Source organism: Oncorhynchus tshawytscha, linkage group LG15 (genome assembly GCF_018296145.1).
Source record: "Oncorhynchus tshawytscha isolate Ot180627B linkage group LG15, Otsh_v2.0, whole genome shotgun sequence".
Taxonomy (NCBI): Eukaryota; Metazoa; Chordata; class Actinopteri; order Salmoniformes; family Salmonidae; genus Oncorhynchus; species Oncorhynchus tshawytscha.
The window spans coordinates 16,227,557-16,254,394 of NC_056443.1; the positions used below are offsets into that span (position 1 = coordinate 16,227,557).

Genomic DNA, 26,838 nt, shown 5'->3' on the forward strand with positions numbered 1-26,838 from the left:
TATTATCAGTACATATTAGAGAGGGATTGACAATAAGATGATGTTGATGATGATGATGTCCTACCCTTGGTTCTGTCACCTGTATGATGAACAAATGTTCTCTCTCTCTCTCTCTCTCCAGTGTGATGGTGTACCTATGTGTCTGCCTAGTCTTCAGGGTCTAGCTGTTCTCAACATCCCGAGCTATGCGGGGGGAATCAACTTCTGGGGGGGAACCAAAGAGGACAATGTGAGTTAACACACTTTTCTTATTCACTGAAAAATGTTTACACTTTGCAGCTAGCTTTTAGCTAATATACTGTCTTACCTGGTAACTGTTTTTCAGGATTAATTTCAACAAATGGCACACTCTTATATGCATTTAGTGTGTTTTTTATTTTTGCAAGTAATAATTTTTTTGGTTCTGTGTGTTCAGAATTTTGGCGCTCCGTCGTTTGATGATAAGAAGTTAGAGGTGGTAGCTGTGTTTGGCAGTATGCAGATGGCTGTATCCAGAGTCATCAACATCCAACACCACCGCATAGCACAGGTAACATCACACACACCACCGCATAGCACAGGTAACATCACACACACCACCGCATAGCACAGGTAACATCACACACACCACCGCATAGCACAGGTAACATCACACACACCACCGCATAGCACAGGTAACATCACACACCCCACCGCATAACACAGGTAACATCACACACACCACTGCATAACACAGGTAACATCACACACCCCACCGCATAACACAGGTAACATCACACACCCCACCGCATAACACAGGTAACATCACACACACCACCGCATAACACAGGTAACATCACACACACCACCGCATAACACAGGTAACATCACACACCCCACTGCATAACACAGGTAACATCACACACACCACCGGCACAGGTAACATCACACACACCACCGCATAGCACAGGTAACATACACACAGGTAACATCACACACCCCACCGCATAGCACAGGTAACATCACACACCCCACCGCATAGCACAGGTAACATCACACACACCACCGCATAGCACAGGTAACATCACACACACCACCGCACAGGTAACATCACACACACCACCGCATAGCACAGGTAACATCACACACACCACCGCACAGGTAACATCACACACACCACCGCACACAGGTAACATCACACACCCCACCGCATAGCACAGGTAACATCACACACCCCACCGCATAACACAGGTAACATCACACACACCACCGCATAGCACAGGTAACATCACACACACCACCGCATAGCACAGGTAAACACACACACCACCGCATAACACAGGTAACATCATAGCACAGGTAACATCACACACCCCACCGCATAGCACAGGTAACATCACACACACCACTGCATAGCACAGGTAACATCACACACCCCACCGCATAGCACAGGTAACATCACACACACCACTGCATAGCACAGGTAACATCACACACACCACCGCATAGCACAGGTAAACATTACACACACCACCGCATAACACAGGTAACATCACACACACCACCGCATAACACAGGTAACATCACACACACCACCGCATAACACAGGTAACATCACACACACTAACACACAAACCTTCAACACATGCATCACAGTCACATTTTAAAGTTCTAAAGACAGTAGACATTATATTGAATTGACCACACTCACATACACATACTGAATCCCTCTCTCTCTCTCTCCCCCCATCCCTCTCTCCACATCTCCCCTCCTCCTTTCCCCTCACTCTCCTCCCTCTCTCCAGTGTCGTCAGGTGAAGATAACTATCCTAGGGGAGGAGGGTGTACCAGTACAGGTGGATGGAGAAGCATGGATCCAACCTCCAGGGATAGTCAAGATCACACACAAGAACAGAGCTCAGATGCTGACCAGAGACAGGGTACGTTTGTGTTTGGGAGGGTGTGAGTGTGTATGGATAGGCAAACTTTTGTTCCAGGCCATCTCTGACACAACTAATTCAATTGATCAAATAATTGTTTGGTTTGTCGAATTAAGTGTGTGAGTGCTGGGCTGGAACAAAAGCCTGCACAGCAGGATTGAGGAACACTGCATTAGGGCAACAGATGTATCTAATAAACCTCTACGCATCCATCATGTCCATTCTGTTCATTCTATTCCTACATTCTATTGCTATGTTCCAGAACTTTGAGAGGACTCTAACATCATGGGAGGATAAGAGGAAGATTGACACCTACCGTTCCTCCAGGCCCCGCCTCAACTCTCAGCAGTCTATGGAATACCTCACAGAGGAGGAATGTGCTCAAGTACAGCAACTAGGGATGGTGGCAGACACACTCATCACTAGGTATTCAATGAAATATTTTATGAAAAATTCATTGAGAAAATAGGAAATATACATTTTGAATTTACTGAACTTTTACCTAAACAGGCATGTAAATGAAGAACAAATTCTGGTCGCACTTTATTATAACTCCATGTAGTTTATTCATCATTTGGCTGAAATTATACAAAAGTTCTGGAGCGTCATTTTAAAGGTAGACTCAGCGATATGACATAGACGGAGTAAACAGCAGAGTGGGTAAATTTCCGCAATAACTAAGATCGTTGAAGCGCGAGGCTAAACTTCCCCCCTGTTTTGGTCCTGTACCTACCACGCTCTAAACAGAGTGAAGCTAACCCATGCACATACGCAGATATTGTGTGTGAGGAGCAAAGTCTTGCATCTCACACACGGCAATATCTGCAGAGTCTATCTAAGGTCTCAAAATAGCCGAGAACATACTATCAATGGTAAAAGAATAAGCACGCAAGGATGTTAAAGGAAATATAATGAACATTTTATTCACAAAAACTGTTGTGGACTTGAGGAAGCGTTTCAATGTGAATGTTTTGCTAATGTTGTCAACCTTGCAGGGAGATATAGCCCACACACGACAGCTGGCCGGACAGGCCAGTTCTGCTCCAGAGGATTTTTATTCCTTCATTACTACTGATATGTCATTGAGGTAGAAATATCACATGTATTTATTTGCAGTTAGACATTTTACAGATGTAGACAAACAATTTCATGTTTACTTCCCAACAGTGCAGAAAGAAAAATGTAAAAATAATAACACAAGGAATAAATACACAATTAAGAAACAATAACTCAAATAAAAAAAATTGGTCACATACACGTGGTTAGCAGATATTATTGCCAGTGTAGCGAAATGATTGTGCTTCTAGTTCCGACAGAGCAGCAGTATCTAACATGTAATCTAACAATTCCACAACAACTACCTAATACACACAAATATAAGTAAAGGAATGGAATAAGAATACATACATATAAATATATAGATGAGCGATGACCGAGCGATATAGACAAGATCCAATAGATGGTATAAAATACAGTATATACATATGAGATGAGTAATGCAAGATATGTACAAATTATTAAAGTGGCATTATTAAAGTGTCTAATGATTATTTATAAAAGTGGCAAATGATTTCAAGTCTTTGTGTAGGCAGCAGCCTCTCTATGTTAGTGATAGCTGTTTAACAATTTGATGGCCTTGAGATAGAAGCTCTCGGTCTCAGCTTTGATGCATATTAAACTGACCTTGCCTTCTGGATGGTAGCGGGGTGAACAGGTAGTGGCTCGGGTGGTTTTTGACCTTGATTATATTTTTGGCCTTTCTGTGACATCGGTGCTGTAGGTGTCCTGGAGGGCAGGTAGTTTGCCCCCGGTGATGCGTTGTGCAGACTGCACCACCCTCTGGAGAGCCTTGCGGTTGTGGGCGGTGCAGTTCCCATACCAGGCTGTGATGCAGCCAGACAGGATGCTCTCAATTGTGCATCTGTAAAGGTTTGTGAGGGTTTTAGGTGACAAGCCACATTTCTTCAGCCTCCTGAGGTTGAAGAGGCGCTGTTGCGCCTTCTTCACCACACACTCTGTGTGGGTGGACCATTTCAGTTTGTCTGTATGTGTACGCCGAGTAACTTAAAACTTTCCACCTTCTCCACTGCTGTCCCATAGATGTGGATAGGGGGGTGCTCCCTCTGCTGTTTCCTGAAGTCCACGATAATCTCTTTGGGGTTGAGTGAGAGGTTGTTTTTATGACACCACCCTCCGAGTACCCTCACCTCCTCCCTGTAGACTGTCTGGTCGTTGATGGTAATCAAGCCTACTACTGTGTCGTCTGCAAACTTGATGATTGAGTTGGAGGCGTGCATGGCCACGCAGTCATGGGTGAACAGGGAGTACAGGAGGGGGCTGAGCATGCACCCTTGTGGGGCCCCAGTTTTGAGGATCAGTGAAGTGGAGATGTTGTTTCCTACCTTCACCACCTGGGAGGAAGTCCAGGACCCAATTGCACAGGGCGGGGTTGAGACCCAGGGCCTCTAGCTTAATAATGAGCTTGGAGGGTACTATGGTGTTGAATGCTGAGCTATCGTCAATGAACAGTATTCATACATAGGTATTCCTCTTGTCCAGATGGGATAGGGCAGTGTGCAATGTTATGGCAATTGCATCGTCTGTGGGCCTATTGGGGCGGTAAGCAAACTGAAGTGGGTCTAAGGTGACAGGTAGGGTGGAGGTGATATGATCCTTGACTAGCCTCTCAAAGCACTTCATGATGACAGAAGTGAGTGCTATGGGGCAATAGCCATTTAGTTCACTTACCTTTGCCTTCTTGGGTACAGGAACAATGGTGGCCATCTTGAAGCAAGTTGAGACAGCAGACTGGGAAAGGGAGAGATTTAATATGTCTGTAAACACACCAGCCAGCTGGTCCATACATGCTCTGAGAACGCGGCTAGGGATGCCGTTTGGGCCGGAAGCCTTGCAAGGGTTAAGACGTTTAAATGTCTTACTCACGTCGGCCACGGAGAAGGAGAGCCCACAGTCCTTGGTAGCGGGCTCCATCAGTAGCACTGTATTATCCTCAAAGCAGGCAAAGAAGGTGTGTAGTTTGTCTGCGAGCAAGACATCGGTGTCCGTGATGTGGCTGGTTTTCTTTTTGTAGTCAGTGATTGTCTGTAGACCCTGCCACGTACGCCTCGTGTCTGAGCCGTTGAATTGCGACTCCACTTTGTCTATATACTGACATTTCGCTTGTTTGATTTCCTGGCAGATGGAATAACTACACTGTTTGTACCAGTACCGAATCAATGTGCAGGGTAATTAAGGTAGATATATACATATAGGTAGGGGTAAAGTGACTAGACAACAGGATAGATAATAAACAGTAGCATCAACATATGTGCGATGTGGATGGGGGCGTGCTCGGCCCTCCGTTTCCTGTAGTCCACGATCAGCTCCTTTGCCTTGCTGACATTGAGGGAGAGGTTGTTGTCATGGCACCACACTGCCAGGTCACTGACCTCCTCCCTATAGGCTGTCTTATCGTTGTCGTTGACTATGCCTACTACCACCGTTGTGTCATCAGCAAACTTAATGATGGTGTTGGAGTCATGCGTGGCCATGCCATCGTGGGTGAACAGGGAGTACAGGAGGGGACTTAACACACACCAATTAGGGGCCCCCGTGTTGAGGGTCAGTGGCAGATGTGTTGTTGCCTACCCTCACCACCTGGGGGCGGCCCGTCAGGAAGTCCAGGATCCAGTCCCGGGGTCCTGAGCTTGGAGGGCACTATGGTGTTGAACGCTTAGCTGTAGTCAATGAACAGCATTCTCACATAGGTGTTGCTCTTGTCCAGGTTAGAGAGGGCAGTATGTAGTGCAATAGAGATTGCGTCATCTGTGGATCTTTTGGGGCGGTATGCGAATTGGAGTGGGTCCAGGGTGTCAGGGATGATAGTGTTGATGTGAGCCATGACCAGCCTTTCAAAGCATTTCATGGCTACAGATGTGAGTGCTATGGGGCGATAGTCATTTAGACAGGTTACCTTGTCGTTCAGGAACTATGGTGATCTGCTTGTCTGGTAGGCTGTCGTCACTGGCAGCTCACGGCTGAGTTTCCCTCTGTAATAGTTTGCAAGCCCTGCCACATCCAACAAGCGTCAGAGCCAGCGTAGTAGGATTCGATCATAGTCCTGTATTGATGCTTTACCTGTTTGATGGCTCATCAGATGTCGTAGCAGGATTACGTACGGTCGCTGTGGGGACAACGATGTCGATGCACTTATTAATGACGCCAGTGACTAATGTGGTAAACTCCTCAATGTTATCGGATGATTCCCGGAACAACAGTCTGTGGTAGCGAAACAGTCCTGTATTGAGCTTGTCACTGGTACTTCCTGTTTGAGTTTTAGCTTGTAAGCAGGAATCATGAGGATTTTTTATTTAATTTTTATTTCACCTTTATTTAACCAGGTAGGCCAGTTGAGAACAAGTTCTCATTTACAACTGTGACCTGGCCAAGATAAAGCAAAGCAGTAAGAACACAAACAACAACACAGAGTTACACATGGAATAAACAAACGTACAGTCAATAACACAATATAAAAAGTCCATATACAGTGTGTGCAAATGGTGTGAGGAGGTAAGGAAATAAATAGGCCATAGTAGTGAAGTAATTACAATTTAGCAAATTAACACTGGAGTGATAGATGTGCAGATGATGATGTGCAAATACTGATGTGCAAAAAAGTAAATAAAAACAAAATGGGGATGAGGTCGGTAGATTGGATGGGCTATTTACAGATGGGCTGTGTACAGCTGCAGCAATCTGTAAGCTTCTCAGAAAGCTGATGCTTAAAGTTAGATATAGGGATATATAATTCTCCAACTTCAGCGATTTTTGCAATTCGTTCCAGTCATTGGCAGCAGAGAACTGGAAGGAAAGGCGGCCAAAGGAGGTGTTGGCTTAAGTTATGGTCAGATTTTCCAAAGAGAGGGCGAGCGAGAGCCTTGTATGCATTTCTGTGTGTGGAGTAAAGGTTATCTAGAGTTTTGTAGCCTAGTTGCACAGGTGTAGCCAAGTTGCACAGGTGTCGAGCTGGTAAAAATGAGGTAAAACAGATTTCAGTTTCCCTGCATTAAAATCACCGGCCATGGGAAACACTGCCTCGGGATGTGCATTTTCCTGTTTGCTTATGGCCCTATACATCTCGCTGAGTGCAGTCTTATACTAGCATCTTTTTTTGGCAGTAAATATACAGCAATGGAAAATATAGATTAAAACTCTCTTGGTAAATCGTATAGTGTGTAGGTTAGTTATGAGTTATTCTAACTCTGGCAAGCAAAAACTTGAGACTTCCTAAACATTATAGATCGCACACCAGCAGTTTTTAACAAAGCGACACGCCCCTCCTCCCTTCATCTTACCCGAGGCTGCTGTCCAGTCTTGACGATGCATGCAAAAACCAGCAAGTGTATATTATCCATGTCGTTGACATGCCACGACTCCAATAAACATACAGTTCTTCAGGTCCCGTCGATAGGATATTCTCGAACAGAGCAAGTCCAGTTTGTTCACTCGTGTATATAGTAACAATCAAATTATGAACAACTTACTATAAGATTTCACCTTTGTTATGACTGTAAAATATTTACGACCACACAGTACTTAGTGACAGTACAATATTGGCACCATTTCATATAAGTGATAACAGAGAAGTTTATCATAAACGTCCACTGAGCAGCCGTCTGAGCGGTGTGCAGACTCGTTCCAACTTTAGCTTGATTTCGTCCATCTGTGACCAAGTGAAAGTGGTCTTGTTTAAATTCTATGAAATGATTTAGTATTTTTTCATGGTGAGAGCTCTAAATCCGGCTGAGAATATCACAGTGAGATGAAACCACAACTGTTGGATTCGCTAGATTGTCCCCTTTCATATGCTCATATGCCGTCTCCAAGACTGGGGTCCGTTCGCTCAGAGGAAGAGCAAATATATTCTTTGTCTGGATAGGCCAGAAAATTTGACATGCCACTATAGGGTCTGAAATCTGACACTTCAAGTCTGCTTCGCTGAGAGAGTGGTAGTGGAGAGCAGACAGATGGGGCTTTCTGGCACTGTAAGGCACAGGACCCAACAATATTCACAGAGCACTTTGTACACCAAAATGTCAGTCGGAACCAGTCCAGAACCCACTCAGTCCCCCATTTACAGTGGCTTGCAAAAGTATTCACCCCCTTGGCATTTTTCCTATTTTATTGCTTTACAACCTGGAATTAAAATTGATTTTTTGGGCGGGGGGGTTGTATCATTTGATTTACACAACATGCATACCACTTTGAAGATGCTAAATATTTTTTATGGTGGAACAAACAAGAAATAACACACACAAAAAAACCTTTTGCAGCAATTACAGCTGCAAGTCTTTTGGTTTATGTCTCTATAAGCTTGGCACATCTAGCCACTGGGATTTTTACCCATTCTTCAAGACAAAACTGCTCCAGCTACTTCAAGTTGGGTAGGTTCTGCTGGTGTACAACAATCTTTCAGTCATACCACAGATTCTCAATTGGATTGAGGCCTGGGCTTTGACTAGGCCATTCCAAGACATTTAAATGTTTCCCCTTAAACCACTCAATGTTGCTTTAGCAGTATGCTTCGGGTCATTGTCCTGCTGGAAGGTGAACCACCGTCCCAGTCTCAAATCTCTGGTAGACTGAAACAGGTTTCCATCAAGAATTTCCCTGTATTTAGTGCCATCCATCATTCCTTCAATTCAATCCATAATTCCTTCCAGTTTCCCAGTCCCTGCCGATGAAAAACATCCCACACCATGATGCTGCCACCACCATGCTTCACTGTGGGGATGATGTTCTCAGGGTGATGAGAGGTGTTGGGTTTGTGCCAGACATGGCGTTCTTCTTGATGGCCAGAAAGCTCAAATTTTGTGTCATCTAACCAGAGTACCTTCTTCAATATGTTTGCTGAGTCTCCCACATGCCTTTTGGCAAACACCAAATGTGTTTGCTTATTTTCTTCTTTAAGCAATGGCTTTTTTTCTGGCCCCTCTTCCGTAAAGCCCAGCTCTGTGGAGTGTATGGCTTAAAGTGGTCCTATGGACAGACACTCCAGTCTCCGCTGTGGAGCTTTGCAGCTCCTTCAGGGTTATCTTTGGTCTCTTTGCTGCCTCTCTGATTAATGCCCTCCTTGCCTGGTCTGTGTGTTTTTGAGGGTGGCCCTCTCTTGGCAGGTTTGTGGTGGTGCTATATTCTTTCAATTTTTGTATAATGGATTTAATGATGCTCCGTGGGATGTTCAAAGTTTCTGATATTTTTAAAACCCAACCCTGATCTGTACTTCTCCACAACTTTGTCACTGATCTGTTTGGAGAGCTCATTAGTCTTCATGGTGCTGCTTGCTTGGTGGTGCCCCTTGTTTAGTGGTGTTGCAGACTCTGGGGCCTTTCAGAACATGTGTGTATATATACTGAGATTGTGACACATAGATTGCACACAGGTGGACTAATTATGTAACTTCTGAAGGTAATTGGTTGCACCAGATCTTATTTAGGGGCTTCATAGCAAATGATCTAATAATTCCAACATTGAAGACTCAAATGCTTCTCAAAGATGCCATCTGGTCGTCAAACTAGCACGAACTAGCATTAATGGTAAAAATGGCTGACAATTAAATAACGTGACATAGAATTCTGTAGCAGCCCGCAAAGTGTGCTGCAGTATTACGCAACTTTTAAAGGAGGAACCACTGTACCAGGACTGGGAAAGGCACGGCTTAAACTTTGACTGCTTTGCGCATGTGGTGAAATTAGTGTGTGGTGTTGTTTGGCTGACAGTTTCCTTTTGCGAAGGTGGAGACAAAGCGGAACACTTATGGACTTAATCATGCATCGGACCAAATTACACAATATTTTTGTTCTGGTTTAACTGAGATTACACTGCTCTATGGAGTGATTGCAATCCACACTTAGATTTTGGTAGAAAAGTCACTGTCAAAAATCGTTTGTTCACATTTTTTGACTAAAAACATTATTTCACTCAGCATGGAGTGTGTCTGAAGTTACACATCACACTATTACAACAGTGTGACTGTTTTCAAATAAAATGTTTCATATATTTTCTTAAGCATCCTCTGTATTGTGTGCTTATTGTTTAAATCTTAAGGAGCATCAGGTACTGCTGGAATGTCCATTTTTTGTGATAAATTACAAGGGTCACTCATTACAAAGTATTTATAATGTATAAATAGATCACACTTTAGATGAGGCCACGCAAAAATACTAATGATTAGTAAATGGTTTATAAGGACCTACATTAAATATCTGCTGAATTATCTTATTGATCATTATTAAAAACTTTTAAAGTTGTGTATAAATGTGTGAATAACTAGGTTGCTGACATTTAAAAAACATGTTTTACAAATGATGAATAAACTATTTATAAATACATTATAAATGCTTTATTTTATGTGGAGTTATAATAAAGTGCTCCCCAAATTCTAACATACATGTTTCTAAAATGTAAATATGTTGAGGAAAATAGAGCTCTTACAATTCAAGTCTTTCTTCGGTTATATTTGTTTTTATTTTGATATATAATACGATGTTATGTTTATTTCCTGTAGGATAAGAGAGGCAGCTAAGACCCACAAACTGGTAGAACAGGAGTTAGCCCATGCTGTCAATGCTAGTGCCATGGTCCTCACTGAAGCATTCCCCTCCAAACCATCCAGCCCTGAGGTAAGACAACTACACTACCCAGCCGCCACTACACTAAACTACACTACCCAGCAGCCTCTCTGAATGCAATGAACTACACTACCCAGCAGCCACCTGTGGGAACAAAAACGACATTACCCAGCAGTGACCTGCGGGGACATAAAACTACACCACCCAGAAGCCACCCTGGGGAAGACACAACTACACTACCCAGCAGCCACTGTGGGGAAACACTTTGAGGGGGCAACAAAACTACACTGTCATGGGTTACGATTAACTCCTAACCTATCGTAATTGAAATGCTGAAGTACCCGATACAATAGTTTGTGTATGTTTTATTTCTTCAGTGTCTGAGTCGCAGTACAGCAGTGGAGATTGTGAACAGCAGTAAAGTCCTTCAGCTGGAGACCAGGATGCTGCTGGAGGGAAAACTACTGGTATACTATAAACTCTACCACTGCACTATAGCCAACCCCAACTAGCCTGAAATCCAGAACCTGTTTTGCTAACATTCCTTTCATTCCTTGTCATTGACATATTGTTTTGCATGACAAGGCGTGGGGAGGAGTGGAATGATAGCAGAACAGTTCCCAGGACCCAGGCTAAACCCAAACCTTACTGTGCTGGATCAGACATTTTATTTTCACATTGTCTGTCCCAGCAAACATGGTGAATTCGTGAACAGACCAACCCAGTGCAGATTAGGCTAATTAGCTCGGTTCTGTTTGGTTCGGCTCAGTAGTGTGAAAAAGGTTTCCTAATAGATCATGTAAGTATATTTTACTGGTCTCTTTCCACTCCCTCTCTCCTCCCTGCCCCCCCCTCCCGCTCTGTTTTAGCTGGACTCTCCCCAGGAAGAGGACCTTCTCTCTACTCTCAACTCTCTGAGTGCTGAACTCCACAAGCTAGATGATATACACTGGATCTGCCCTGCCATGCACTGCTCAGAGGAAGTGGATGTGAGTGTGTGTGTAAGATGGGGTTTCCTAAACGTGATCCTCGGGACCCCAAGGTGTGCACGTTTTGGTTTTTGCCGTATTCAAATAATCAACTAATCATCAAAGTTTGATCAGTTGAATCAGCTATGTAGTTTTGGGGCAAAAACCAAACCGAGTTTGGGAAACCGTAGTGTAAAAGTTGGGAGGGTGTTTGTGTCTTTGGTAAAGTTGTCTGCTCAATTTGTACCTGACCTGGGTTGAAATACATGTGTATTTGAGTATTTGTTTTTTAAGATGGTTTTTTTCTGTGTATTCTCTCTATTTTTATTTGTTTTTTAATGGTTATTTGTATATAAAAAATGTTTTTTTAACTAAATAGTCTGCCAATTTCAAATACTTCACTGAATACTATTTGAAACCCTTTTCAAAAACCATCAAATATTATGCTCTAAAAGGCATGGCACTTCCTACAGAATTGGACTCTTCACAGTGTTATGCTGGCATGTAAACGGTTCAAAGGCCGCCATACTGAAGAATGCATTGCCAGCACATACAGTCTGCGGAAATCTTGGATCACTACAACCAAAGTCAACACCGTGGGCAACTATAACGCCATTAACATGGTTGTTGCCTTTTCTAATTTTGAAGACGACACATCCGCTGAAGAAGAGGATACCGATGATGAAGTGGAGGAAGGTCTGTAAGTTCCACTGACCTTGATGAAGTTCACTTTCCACAGCATGAAAGATGCTTTTCTCACACACTACAACTCACTGTGAAAGATGCCTATAAATCTGCAGATAACCACAACAAAGCCATTTCCAAAGCCTCCAACATTGTCTCCCACTACAGCAAGCAATATTTGCACAGGGTCACCTTGAAGGGGAGAATCGTCTGCAACCAGCCACAAGGTAGAACTCTCAACGGGAATGATTCGCTCAGTTCTCAGTGCTTATGAAGAAAAGCTTGACACTGCCTGTCACCAAGTTATCTATGTACGAGAAGTATGTCCTCGCTGATGTTGTGGACATCCAAACCCCCTTTGAGGTTGCCACAGATAGAGTGCAAGGATCTGACATTGTCACAGCCAGCTACATCATTCCATGTATCAGAGGACTGACTAAACAGCTCCTCACTTGCTCTACCAGGTAGAATGGAAAGCTTGTCCAAAAACCTGGAAGAAGTTGACAAGCGCCTGACTGTTTATGAGCATAAGAAACCATACCAGATTGCCTCAGTCTTGGATTCACAATTTAAACTGGCATGGTGCAATGACACTTAGAAGGCTGCACTTACTGCAGACATCAATGATCTTGCCACAAAGTTTACCGGAGCCACACTGATCCTCTGATATTCTGGAAGACACACAGTCACACATGTCCAACACTGAGTAGAGTTGCTGCTGAGTACATACACTTCGCAGCTGTGGAGCAGCTTTTCAGCATTGGAGGGCTTATCTTCAGACCAGATCTCAGTTCAATGTCCAAGGAGCTTTTTGAAACACTGATGTTTTTGAAATGTAACATAGCATCTCTTTCATGAGACACCAAAGTATAAAGTATGGGCCGCATATTGTGATGAAACAGTGAAATAAGACCTATACATGTTACGTTTTTTTATTTTTTTTAACTACTATGTACACTCACAACTATTTTCAAATGCATTCAAATATTTTTGGGATAATACCATCTTTCATATACTTCCAACGAAATGTTTTTGAAGTAATTGTAAATACATGCCAATACTTTCCAAATGGTATTTTCAAATACATTCCAATATTCGACTACTTGTTTGTTTTTTTCCAAATTAAGGTTATCTGAATACTTGTTTCGATATCTATTGAAAAGTAATTGAAATACCTACAACTGTATTTGAACCCAGGTCTGATTTGTACATGGGATTGACGACAGCAGAAGTCATTTTTATTCAACCACACCATTATTTCTCTTCCTCCCTCTATTCTTCCATTTTCTGTTCCTCCCTCCCTCTTTCCAGGACTCTGTGAGAGTGAGTGGTAAGAGTAGTATGAAGCTAAAGATGATGCCCAAGGTGAGGAAGGAGAGAGAGAAGCTCCACAAGCAGATGTCCAACAGCTCTCTGTCGGGTAAGGATCCAGGCGAACCCCTGATTTGAGGCCTAACCTCCATACAACCACAGCCACAGCTTAGTACATTGTGGCCTGGTGCAACAGTCAGGTAAGAGTCTAGGCGAGTCCCCTACTTCACGGCCTGCTGGGGACAATCAGGCTCCAGATAGAGCAGGCCAGGGCTATTCATAAATGCTGTGTAGTTCTATATATAGTAAAAGCTGGAATGGTATAGATTGGAATGTATCAAACACATTGATTCCATGTGTTTGATACCATTCCATCCATTATTATGTGCCCGTCCTCCCCCCAGCAGCCTCTTCTGGAATGTGAACTTTCAGTGTCGGTGTGTTTTCTTTTTGTATATCTATATGTGTGTTTCTTTGCGCTGGTCTGTCTGTGTGCGTGTGTCTGTGTCTGTGGCTATAGCGGAGAGGTGGGAAAGTGAGGAGGTAGCTGCGTGGCTGTACTCTCTGGGGTTAGGGGAGTACAGAGATACTTTTCTCTCCAGGGACATCCAGGGCTGCCAGCTCTCACAGCTGCAGCGGCACGACCTCAAGGTACAGGAGGACCATAGGAAACTGGGTGCCCATTTTGGGTATAGGACTAGGCAGCCATTTTGGGTCTAAGGCATAGTGTTATTTCCAGTTACACTGGAACTGTGCATGGCCTTCTTGAGTGTGTGATTTTAGTAATCAATTTAAGTGACATTTATGCTTTATGAATGTCGTAAGGTATACCGTTTTATACTGAACAAAAATATAAACGCAACATGTAAAGTGTTGATCGCATGTTTCATGAGCTGAAATAAAAGATCCCAGGAAAGTCAAATACACACATAAATCTTATTTCTCTCAAATGTCGTGCACAAATTTGTTTATATCCCTGTTAGTGTTAATTTCTCATTTGCCAATATATTCCATCTACCTGCCAGGTGTGGCATATCAAGAAGCTGATTAAACAGCATGATCATTACACAGGTGCACCTTGTGTAAAATGTGCAGTTTTGTCACACAACACAATGCCACAGATGTTTAGAGGGAGCATGCAATTGGCATGCTGACTGCAGGAATGTCTACCAGAGCTGTTGTCAGAGAATTTAATGTTAATTTCTCTACCATAAGCCGCCTCCAACATTGTTTTAGAGTATTTGGCAGTACGTCCAACCGGCCTCACAAACGCAGACCACGTATAACCACGCTAGCCCAGGACTTCCACATCCGGCTTCTTCACCTGCAGGATTGTCCGAGACCAGCCACCCGGACAGCTAGTCAAGTATTTCTGTCTGTATTAAGCTTTTTTTTGTGGGAAAAAACATATTCTGATTGGCTGGGCCTGGCTCCCAAGTGGCCCCTGCCCAGTCATGTGAAATCCATAGATTGGGGCCTAATTCATTTATTTCAATTGACTGATTTCCTTATATGAACTGTAAGTCATTACAATCGTTGAAATTGTTGCATTTTACGTTTATATTTTTGTTCAGTATATTGATTCCTTTTCTATCAATGACTTGCTTACTCATTGTAGGAAGATGATACCCCCATTTCCCACTTTAGCAGTATCAGAATCAACTAATAGGAAGTTCTTTACGCAAATAACTCACGTTCATATTAGCTTGGAGTTCCAGAGTTTCCAACGTGATGTGAATGCGGCTAGAGGCATCATGCCAATAAGGAACAAGGACACATGCCCATAGGGGGTACAAGGACACATGCCCCCACAGATTTGTCCTGTATATATATATATATATAGTGCCTTGCGAAAGTATTCGGCCCCCTTGAACTTTGCAACCTTTTGCCACATTTCAGGCTTCAAACATAAAGATATAAAACTGTATTTTTTGTGAAGAATCAACAACAAGTGGGACACAATCATGAAGTGGAATGACATTTATATTGGATATTTCAAACTTTTTTAACAAATCAAAAACTGAAAAATTGGGCGTGCAAAATTATTCAGCCCCTTTACTTTCAGTGCAGCAAACTCTCTCCAGAAGTTCAGTGAGGATCTCTGAATGATCCAATGTTGACCTAAATGACTAATGATGATAAATACAATCCACCTGTGTGTAATCAAGTCTCCGTATAAATGCACCTGCACTGTGATAGTCTCAGAGGTCCGTTAAAAGCGCAGAGAGCATCATGAAGAACAAGGAACACACCAGGCAGGTCCGAGATACTGTTTTGAAGAAGTTTAAAGCCGGATTTGGATCGAAAAAGATTTCCCAAGCTTTAAACATCCCAAGGAGCACTGTGCAAGCGATAATATTGAAATGGAAGGAGTATCAGACCACTGCAAATCTACCAAGACCTGGCCGTCCCTCTAAACTTTCAGCTCATACAAGGAGAAGACTGATCAGAGATGCAGCCAAGAGGCCCATGATCACTCTGGATGAACTGCAGAGATCTACAGCTGAGGTGGGAGACTCTGTCCATAGGACAACAATCAGTCGTATATTGCACAAATCTGGCCTTTATGGAAGAGTGGCAATAAGAAAGCCATTTCTTAAAGATATCCATAAAAAGTGTTGTTTAAAGTTTGCCACAAGCCACCTGGGAGACACACCAAACATGTGGAAGAAGGTGCTCTGGTCAGATGAAACCAAAATTGAACTTTTTGGCAACAATGCAAAACGTTATGTTTGGCGTAAAAGCAACAAAATCTATAATGGAATGGTTCAAAAATTAACATATCCAGGTGTTAGAATGGCCAAGTCAAAGTCCAGACCTGAATCCAATCGAGAATCTGTGGAAAGAACTGAAAACTGCTGTTCACAAATGCTCTCCATCCAACCTCACTGAGCTCGAGCTGTTTTGCAAGGAGGAATGGGGAAAAAATATCAGTCTCTCGATGTGCAAAACTGAGAGAGACATACCCCAAGCGACTTACAGCTGTAATCGCAGCAAAAGGTGGCGCTACAAAGTATTAACTTAAGGGGGCTGAATAATTTTGCACGCCCAATTTTTCAGTTTTTGATTTGTGAAAAAAGTTTGAAATATCCAATAAATGTCGTTCCACTTCATGATTGTGTCCCACTTGTTGTTGATTCTTCACCAAAAAATACAGTTTTATATCTTTATGTTTGAAGCCTGAAATGTGGCAAAAGGTTGCAAAGTTCAAGGGGGCCGAATACTTTCGCAAGGCACTGTATATAGACACACCTACTCATTCCAGGGATTTTCTTTATTTGTACTATTTTCTACATTGTAGAATAATAGTAAAGACATCAAAACTATGAATAAACACATGGAATCCTGTAGTAACCAAAAAATATTTTATATTTGAGATTCTTCAAAGTAACCACCCTTTGCCTTGATGGCAGCTTTGCACACTCTTGGCATTCTCCCAACCAGCTTCGTGAGGTAGTCACCTGGAATGGATTTCAATCAACAGGTGTGCCTTGTTAAACATTCATTTGTGGAATATATTTCCTTAATACATTTGATCCAATCAGCTGTGTTGTGACAAGATAGGGCTATCTTCTGTATATCACCCCTATTTGGTAAAAGGCCAAGTCCATATTATGGTGAGAAATGACAACATTACTTTAAGTCATGAAGGTCAGTAAATCCAGACCATTTCAAGAACTTGTAAAGTTTCTTCTAGTAGAGTCGCAAAAAATCATCAAGTGCTATGATGAAACTGGCACTCATGAGGACCGCCATGAGGAAAGTGCATTAGAGTTACCAGCCTCAGGAATTGCAGCCCAAATAAATGCTTCACAGTGTTCAAGTAACAGACACATCTCAACATCAACTGTTCAGAGGAGACTGCGTGAATCAGGCCTTCATGGTCGAATTGCTGCAAAGACGCGCTAACCAATTGTGCTAGTGTGTTTTTTTTGCATTATTTGTAACTTATTTTGTGCATAATGTTTCTGCTACCGTGTCTCATTACCGAAAAGAGCTTCTAGATATCAGGACGGAGATTACTCACCCCGTACTGGAGTAATACTTTTTCTTTAACAAGTCGGACGGGAAGGATTTACTACAGACGCCCGACAAGGCCCTCATCCCCGTCATTCGCAGGAGAAAGAGATATCCGTGACGAAGGTCTGGGTGCCTTGTAAGGAATCGACGGCGAGCGGGTAATCTCCCTTTACCGTCGGTCCTATTAACCAATGTACAATCAATGGAAAATAAAATGGACAAACTACGATCACGTATATCTTAACGGGACATTAAAAACTGTAATATCTTATGTTTCACAGAGTCATGTCTGAATGTCGACATAACATACAGCTGGCGGGTTTTAAGCTTTTTCGGCAGGATAGAATAGCGGCCTCTGGTAAGACAACGGGTGTCGGTCTATGTATATTTGTAAACAACAGAAGGTGCATGAAATCTAAGGAAGTCTTGAGGTTTTGCTCGCTTGAGGTAGAGTATCTCATGATAAGTTGTAGATCACACTATTTACCAAGAGAGTTTTCATTTATATTCTTCGTAGCTGTCTATTTACCACCACAAACTGATGCTGGCACTAAGCTGAATACGTCCATAAGCAAACAGGAAAACGCTCATCCAGAGTCGGCGCTCCTAGTGGCCGGGGAATTTAATGCAGGGAATCAGTTTTACCTAATTTCCATCAGCATGCTAAATGTGCAACCAGAGGGAGAAAAAAACTCTAGACCACCTTTACTCCACATACAGAGACTCGTACAAAGCTCTTCCTCGCATTTTGCAAATCTGACCATAATTCTATCCTCTTGATTCCTGCTTACAAGCAAAAACAAAAGCAGGAAGCACCAGTGACTCGGTCATCAAGAAAGTGGTCAGATGAAGCAGATGCTAAGCTACAGGACTGTTTTTCTAGCACAGACTGGAATATATACCGGGATTCTTCTGATGGCATTGAGGAGTACACAACATCAGTCACTGGCTTCATCAATAAGTGCATCTATGACGTCGTCCCCTCAGTGACTGTACGTTCATACCCCAACCAGAAGCCATGGAATACCGGCAACATCCGCACTGAGCTAAAGGGTAGAGCTGCCGCTTTCAAAGAGACTCTAACCCGGAAGTTTATAAGAAATCCCGCTATGCCCTCAGACGAACCGTCAAACAGGCAAAGCCACAAAACAGGACTAAGATTGAATCCTACTACACTGGCTCTGACGCTCGTCGGATGTGGCAGGGCTTGCAAATTATTACAGACTACAAAGGGAAGCAAAGCCGCGAGCTGCCCAGAGACGAGACTACCAGACAAGCTAAATTACTTCTATGCTCGCTTTGAGGCAAGTAACACCGAAACATGCATGAGAGCATCAGCTGTTCCAGACGACTGTGTGATCACGCTTTTTCATAGCCGATGTAAGACCTTTAAACAGGTCAACATTTACAAGGCCGTAGGGTCAGACAGATTACCAGGATGTGTGCTCAGAGCATGCGCTGACCAACTTGCAAGTGTTTTCACTGACATTTTCAACATGTTCCTGACTGTGTCTGTAATACCAACATGTTTTAAGCAGACAACCATAGTGTTCTTGTGCACAAGAACACTAAGGTAACCTGCCTAAATGATTACTGACCTGTAGCACTCACGTCTGTAGCCATGAAGTACTTTGAAAGGCTGGTCATGGCTCACATCAACACCATTATCCCAGAAACACTAGACCCACTCCAATTTGCATACCGCCCTAACAGATCCACAGATGATGCAATCTCTATTGCAGTCAACACTGCCCTTTCCCACCTGAACAAAAGGAACACCTATGTGAGAATGCTATTCATTGACTACAGCTCAGTGTTCAACACCATAGCACCCTCAAAGCTCATCACTAAGCTAAGGGCCCTGGGACTGAACACCTCCCACTGGATCCTGTACTTCTTGACTGGCTGCCCCCAGGTGGTAAGGGTAGGTAACAACACATCCGCCACGCTGATCCTCAACTTGGGGGCCCCTCAGGGGTGCGTGCTCAGTCCCCTCCTGTATCCCCTGTTCACTCATGACTGCATGGCCAGGCACGACTCCAACACCATAATCAAGTTTGCCGATGACACAACAGTGGTAGGCCTGATCACCGACAACGATGAGACAGCCTATAGGGAGGAGGTCAGAGACCTGGCCATGTGGTGCCAGGACAACAGCCTCTCCCTCAACGTGATCAAGACAAAGGAGATGATTGTGCTCTATAGGGAAAGGACGACCGATCACACCTCCATTCTCACTGACGGGTGGAGCAGGTTGAGAGTCGTGAAAAAGGCACAACAAAACCTATTCCCCCTCAGGAGACTGAAAAGATTCGGCATGGGTCCTCAGATCCTCAAACGGTTCTGCAGCTGCACAATCGAGAGCATCCTGCATCACTGCCTGGTATGGCAACTGCTCAGCTTCTGACTGCAAAGCACTATAGGGGGTAGTGCGTACGGCCCAGTACATCACTGGGGCCAAGCTTCCTACCATCCAGGACCTCTATACCAGGCGGTATCAGAGGAAGGCCTTAAAAATGTTCAAAGACTCCAGCCACCCCAGTCATAGACTGTTCTCTCTACTACCACACGGCAAGCTGTACCGGAGTCCCAAGTCTAGGTCCAAAAGGCTTCTAAACAGCTTCTACCCCCAAGCCTTGAGACTCCTGAACAGCTAATCAAAGGGCTACGCAGACCCATCTTTTACGTTGCTGCTACTCTGTTTATTATCTATGCATAGTCACTTCAACTCTACCTACATTTACATATGACCTCAATTACCTCGACTAACCGGTGCCCCCGTACATTGACTCAGTACCGGTACCCCCTGTATATAGCCTCTGCGTTGTTATTTTACTGCTGCTGTTTAATTATTTGTTAGTTTTATTTTCTATTTTTTACTTAACACTTATTTTTCTTAACTTCTTAAAGCATTGTTGTTTAAGGGCTTGTAAGTAAGCATTTCACTTCGGCGCATGTGACCAATACAATTTGATACGATTTGAAACACGAGCAATGGACATTAGACCGGTGTAATTCTGTCCTTTGGTCTGATGAGTCCAAAATTTAGATTTTTGGTTCCTACCGCTGTGACTTTGTGAGAGTCAGAGTAGGTAAACGGATTAACTCTGCATGTGTTGCTCCCACAGTGAAGCATGGAGGAGGAGGTTTGATGGTGTGGGGGTGCTTTGCTGGTGACACTGTCTGTTATTTATTTAGGCACACTTAACCAGCATGGCTACCACAACATTCTGCAGCGATACGGCATCCTATCATTTGTTTTTCAACAGGACAATGACCCAACACACCTCCAGGCTGTGTAAGGGCTATTTGACCAAGAAGCAGAGTGATGGAGTGCTGCATCAGATGACCTGGCCTCCACAATCACCCGATCTCAACCCAATTGAGATGGTTTGGGATGAGTTGGATCGCAGAGTGAAGGAAAAGCAGCCAACAAGTGCTTAGCATACATGTAGGAACCTTTTCAAGACTGTTGCAAAAGCATCCCAGGTGAAGCAGGTGGAGAGAAGGCCGAGGTGTGCATAGCTGTCATCAAGGCAAAGGGTGGCTACTTTGAAGAATCTAACATATATTTTCATTTGTTTAACACTTTTTGGGTTACTACATGATTCCATATGTACTATTTCATAGTTTTGATGCCTTCACTATTATTCTACAATGTAGAAAATAATTTTATACTAAGAAAAACCCTTGAATGAGTAGGTATGTCCAAACTTTTGACTGGTACTGTATATACACTACCGTTCAAAAGTTTGGGGTCACTTAGAAATGTCCATATTTTTTAAAGAAAATGTCATTTTTTGTCCATTAAAATAACATAAAATTGATCTGAAATACAGTGTAGACATTGTTATGTTGGAAATGGCTGATTTTTTTAATGGAATATCTACATAGGCGTACAGAAGCCCATTATCAGCAAGCATCACTCCTGTGTTCCAATGGCACGTTGTGTTAGCTTTTTAAAATGATAACCTTGGTTTAGCTAACTGATCATTAGGAAACCCTTTTGCAATTATGTCAGCACAGCTGAAAACTGTTGTTCTGATTAAAGAAGTAATAAAACTGGCCTTCTTTAGACTAGTTGAGTATCTGGAGCATCAGCATTTGTGGGTTTGATTACAGGCTCAAAATGGCCAGAAACAAAGTATTTTCTTCTGAAACTTGTCAGTCTATTCTTGTTCTGAGAACTGAACGCTATTCCATGTGAGAAGTTGCCAAGAAACTGAAGATCTCGTACAGCGCTGTGTACTACTCCCTTCACAGAACAGCGTAAACTGGCTCTAACCAGAATAGAAAGAGGAGTGGGAGGCTCCAGTGCACAACTGAGCAAGAGGACAAGTACATTAGAGTGTCTAGTTTGAGAAACAGACGCCTCACAAGTCCTCAACTGGCAGCTTCATTAAATAGTACAGGCAAACACCAGGTGAAAAGGTGAGTCCGGGATGCTGGCCTTCTAATCAAATCAAAGTTTATTTGTCACGTGCGCCGAATAAAATAGGCGTAGACCTTACAGTGAAATGCTTACTTACAAGCTCTAACCAATAGTGCAAAAAAAGTTATTAGGTGAACAGGTTGGTAAAGAAATTAAACAGACAGAGTTTCTAGACAAAGTTTAAAAGAAAAAGCCATATCTCAGACTGTCAAATAAAAAGAAAAGATTAAGATGGGCAAAAGAACACAGACATTGGACAGAGGAAGATTGGAAAAAAGTGTTATGGACAGACAAATCTAAGTTTGAGGTGTTCAGATCACAAAGAAGAACATTCGTGAGACGCAGAAAAAAAAAAAAAAAAAAAGAAAGATGCTGGAGGAGTGCTTGACACCATCTGTCAAGCATGGTGGAGACAATGTGATGGTCTGGGGGTCCTTTGGTGGTGGTAAAGTGGGAGATTTGTACAGTAAAAATGATCTTGAGGAAGGAAGCCTATCACTCCATTTTGCAATGCCATGCCATACTCTGTGAACGGCACTGAATTGGAGCCAATTTCCTCCTACAACAGCACAGTGACCCAAAACACAGCTCCAAACTATGCAATAACTATTTAGGGAAGAAGCAGTCAGCTGGTATTCTGTTTATAATGCAGTGGCCAGCACAGTCACCGGATCTCAACCCTATTGAGCTTTTTTGGGAGCAGCTTGACCGTATGGTACGCAAGAAGTGCTCATCAAGCCAATCCAATTTGTGGGAGGTGCTTCAGGAAGCATGGGGTGAAATCTCTTCAGATTACCTCAACAAATTGACAACTAGAATGCCAAAGGTCTGCAAGGGTGTAATTGCTGCAAATGGAGGATTATTTGACGATAGCAGTTTGAAGGACACAATTATTATTTAAATTAAAATCATTATTTATAACCTTGTCAACATCTTGACTATATTTCCTATTCATTTTACAACTCATTTCATGTATGTTTTTATGGAAAAACGAGGACATTTCTAAGTGACCCCAAACCTTTGAACGGTAGTGTATATATTGTTGATGTTTCTCTGTAATATTTCTAGCAACCTAACAATTTTATGAAGTTGGCTTTAGCTAGCTCAGATTGGAAATCTCTCCCACCAACCTCAACTAGCTACCAAGAAGCCATTTCAGGCTATTAATCAAGTTATAGTAGCTAGCTTGTCTAACTATGTTAGCTGGCAAGGTTGGTAGACTTTAGAAAAGCAAGCAATAACTAAATGTACTGAATAAGACTCACATTCCTTTCAATCTTTTACCCAGATTTTAGCCGAGATACAGAGAAGTGTATATAGTTTAAGATACAGACGGCTCGAGGTATACTTAGATATGCAGATTTTTGTTGTTGTTTTTGACATAGCTTAATGACTTTGGCTCTAGATTTCAGTAAAAGGCTGTTTTAGGTGTTAAAAAAATGCAAGGACAGGGGCCCCCTTCTGGACCACCCCCAACCGTCCTCACATAATTTTTGCATCCTCAGATTTTTAGGGTGCATGACGCCCCTGAAAGCTGCACAAGTTACTTAAGTTGATAAAGTTATATTAAGTTGATGAAAACTAACGATTTTGAAAAACAGTTAAACATTCATTAACATTGTGTAAAAAGGAGAAACTTTGATTGTCCATCTCTCTCTCTCTCTCCCACAGGATCTTGGGATATTAAAGGTGGGGCATGTGAGACGGATCCTTCAGGCAATTGAGGAACTTAACGAGGAGGCTTAAGAAGACAGCTGTCACTATGGCAACCGGAGGGGGGATAAATTATTCAACAATTCAATGACCCTCCCCATTCAGCTATCACCTCCCCCTTGATTCAATGTTCTCCATTTTGTAATCAGGGAGGAGTTGTTTTTAACGAGGGGGCGTAACTTTGCATTGCATCACCGTTTGGTGTGCTGTTTGACCTGCTGACCAGGGATGTGGGCGTGTTCTTCTTGATAGTCAAAGTGGCCAATCAGAGATGAGGAAAGAGTTTCTAAGCATATTTTGTTTCATTGACAACGCAATGTGCTTACATAGGCGGTGCTGTCCTTTGCATGACGGGAGTGGACATTTTGTTTTTATTCTTAGATACATCCTCTTTTTGGGGTTTAGGCTAGCCTTCCTCTTTTCGCTCTTGACTTTCGGGACTTTTTAGTTTCCTCGAAATCTGAAGTTTGAGGACATCTTTGTTGGAGGACATCAACAATAACGAAAAACACCAACTTATTATCACCTGAGGAACTGGAGACATAAAAATGTGAAAAAGTTTTTATTGAAGGTTCATATTGAGGAATGTAATACATGTGGACAGAATATGGTACTAATATATTGGCCTTGCTAAAGTACTTACCATAATATCTGTAATATATGTACTGTAGCATCTTATGTCCAGCTACTACAGTGCTCACTGTAATATCTACGGCTAGCTACTACAGTACTTACTGTAACATCTAAACCACGATGACCTCAATGTGTCCCTGCATGCCTTCCAAGTTGGATGAAGTAGCCCATTGACACTGATCTAAGATCTGTCTAAGGTTTGCATTATCCCTCCTTATGGTTATGCTTAGGTTTGGAGGGAAAGTTGATCCTACGTCTGTGGTTAGGGATATACTTATACCATCCCTTACCCCTACGCTGGAATATAAATGCAGTGAGATTTATTTTCTTTTTTCCGTTGGAGAAATTGAGTAACATTTTATTTTGAAGGTCTGGTTATAAACAGCTTATAAACTGTTAAGATAGTTAACCACTATATCGTTCTATACATTTTATTCATGCATTTATGAATAGTAGTAGTTTCGGATGAAAATAATATATATTACAAAGACCAGTATGCCGAGTCATATATAGTTAAACCATGAACAAGAGATATAAGTTAAGTTGTATCATTAAGTTAAAATAACATGTATTTAATTCATTCAATGCAGAACAAGCTATGTATTAGTCATTTAATAGTTAAGTAATGGTGTTTATTAATCAGCTTATTATCAGCCTTCCAGATAAAGTGTTAGCTATGATTGTCCTACTGTACCAATAGCGTGCTTGTCCTGCTGTTATTGCTAGAGGCTTTAGTGATGTACCTGTACACGTGTGCCAAGTTTTAAACGACATATGACGATTGTGTGTGTGTGTGTGTGTGTGTGTGTGTGTGCAAACGACACTGTGTGCGTGTCATTCATTTCAAAGTTTACTGTACCTTGCCTTGCACTTTACAGAGAGAAACTCAAAAGAAAAAATGAGTGTGCGAGCGACGTGTGCGTGTATGTTGTAAAAGTGATCATTCACTTGTGTTTTTATTGCTATGGAAACGGTCGCTCTCCCTTGTATTTATGACACATCTATACAGAGATCAGTGTGTGTTAATATGTAACATATAAATATAACCAAACACGAATGTTAAAGTATATTATATATACACATAATAGATATTAAATGTTTATTCACTTGTCAGGGGTTGTTCTACTGTACATGCTCTCAGGGTGGCAAAATTCCAGTAATTTCTTCTAAATTACCAGGTTTCAAGAAATCCCGTTGGAACATTTCCGGATTTTCAGAAGTGAATACGCAGGAAACCCAGGAATTTTGGGAAAGTTTACAGAATTTTTCAACCCTAATGTTCTCACTTTACACATCCTAATCTCATGGAAGACTGGATTCTGAAAAATGTTGCGACACCGTTACTCCAACGCTATGCCAACGATTCCTTAGCGGCTGTTGTTGCGTCTATGGCACGACGCTAGGATATCAGTATCGAAATCTTGTGTGACATAACATATATAGTGGTCAATCGCCAAGGTACTGAGAGGTATGGAGAACAATGCAACAACGACTTAACGATCAAGTCAAGAGGAAAAGTCTTGGAAACGGTTTTGTTGGACAACATGTATGTAACATGTAATACGCCACGGTTGTGTAACAGTATTTGACGGCAAGTTTTTGTGAACGCACCCCTACAGACCGCACTGGCTGGACTCTGCTGTGCAATGCGCAAAGCTGGACTCGATGTTGCACGTTGTTTGTTCAAAGATGTTTAATAATGATAATCTTGTGCTGTTAATTCGTTGTACTGGTTGATCTCTGCAACCAGGCTGGAAGGTCAGCCTTTGGGCCTAAAAAGTATTCCTTGAAGTCCTAAGTGTCAAGATGTTGTATATTATACTATTTAATGGTATCAATTGATAAGGAGGATGTTATTGTGATTCAAATCTTGAATGTAATCTTGAATTGTGATCAAATCTTGAATTGTGAATCTTTGAACTCATCATGTATTGAACTTGATTTGAGTGTTCCCAAATAGATATACATTATGCTCCATCTCAGAGCCAAACTGTTATTTTGACAGTTTACTCGACATAAATGTTTGTTGCCAATAAGACAGGAATCATGCAGGCTATGATTTTACTGTTTTACTGCATATGATTGATTATCATCAGTGAATTTAGCCCGGATTACAATCAAAGGCGCGTTGGCGAAAAGCATACTGCACTTGACTTTTAAAGGTCATTTACGCTTCAGCCAATATTAAGCGTGCTGCGCCCTTCGAGACAGCAGGCCTTCGATTGAATTCAGGCCCAAGCCTATTTATTTGTGCTATCCAATTGCCAATCATCCATGTCCCAGAACCCAGAGAGAGGGACAGCATTCACTGGCTGCTAGCAGGAGGCTGAAATAAAGTGTATCCATTGCTGTTGGAGTCGGGTGTGTGTGTGTGTGTGTGTGTGTCCCAAGTGTGACAACGCACATTAAAACAAAGGAGAAACTCCATCTGTCTAATGAATATCACAGCACAGCAGGCCCATTTAGCGTCACAAACAAGTCACATTCAAACAGGAATGATGTAGAATGGACAGATGGACTTTTCAATACGGTAGGCCTTTCTTATTTAA

At 42.4% G+C, this 26,838-nt stretch overlaps 1 protein-coding gene across 7 annotated transcripts in view; it reads left to right on the forward strand.

Moving 5' to 3' along the window:
* si:dkey-172j4.3 (diacylglycerol kinase delta) overlaps positions 1-26,645 on the forward strand; it is a 109,304-nt gene extending 82,659 nt beyond the window's left edge. For 5 of the 7 annotated variants that reach the window (XM_042298186.1, XM_042298183.1, XM_042298184.1 and 2 more), the window contains 10 exons: positions 122-229; positions 416-529; positions 1,764-1,898; positions 2,161-2,324; positions 10,465-10,579; positions 10,906-10,995; positions 11,398-11,517; positions 13,492-13,600; positions 14,012-14,142; positions 23,615-26,645. In XM_042298186.1, coding sequence (XP_042154120.1) covers positions 122-229; positions 416-529; positions 1,764-1,898; positions 2,161-2,324; positions 10,465-10,579; positions 10,906-10,995; positions 11,398-11,517; positions 13,492-13,600; positions 14,012-14,142; positions 23,615-23,689 — 1,161 coding nt within the window. In that variant the 3' untranslated portion in view covers positions 23,690-26,645. Of the gene's footprint in view, positions 1-121; positions 230-415; positions 530-1,763; positions 1,899-2,160; positions 2,325-10,464; positions 10,580-10,905; positions 10,996-11,397; positions 11,571-13,491; positions 13,601-14,011; positions 14,143-23,614 lie in introns of those variants that run through there. The other 2 variants (XM_042298189.1, XM_042298190.1) reach the window with 2 other exon arrangements.
* The last annotated feature ends 193 nt before the right edge of the window (positions 26,646-26,838 follow it).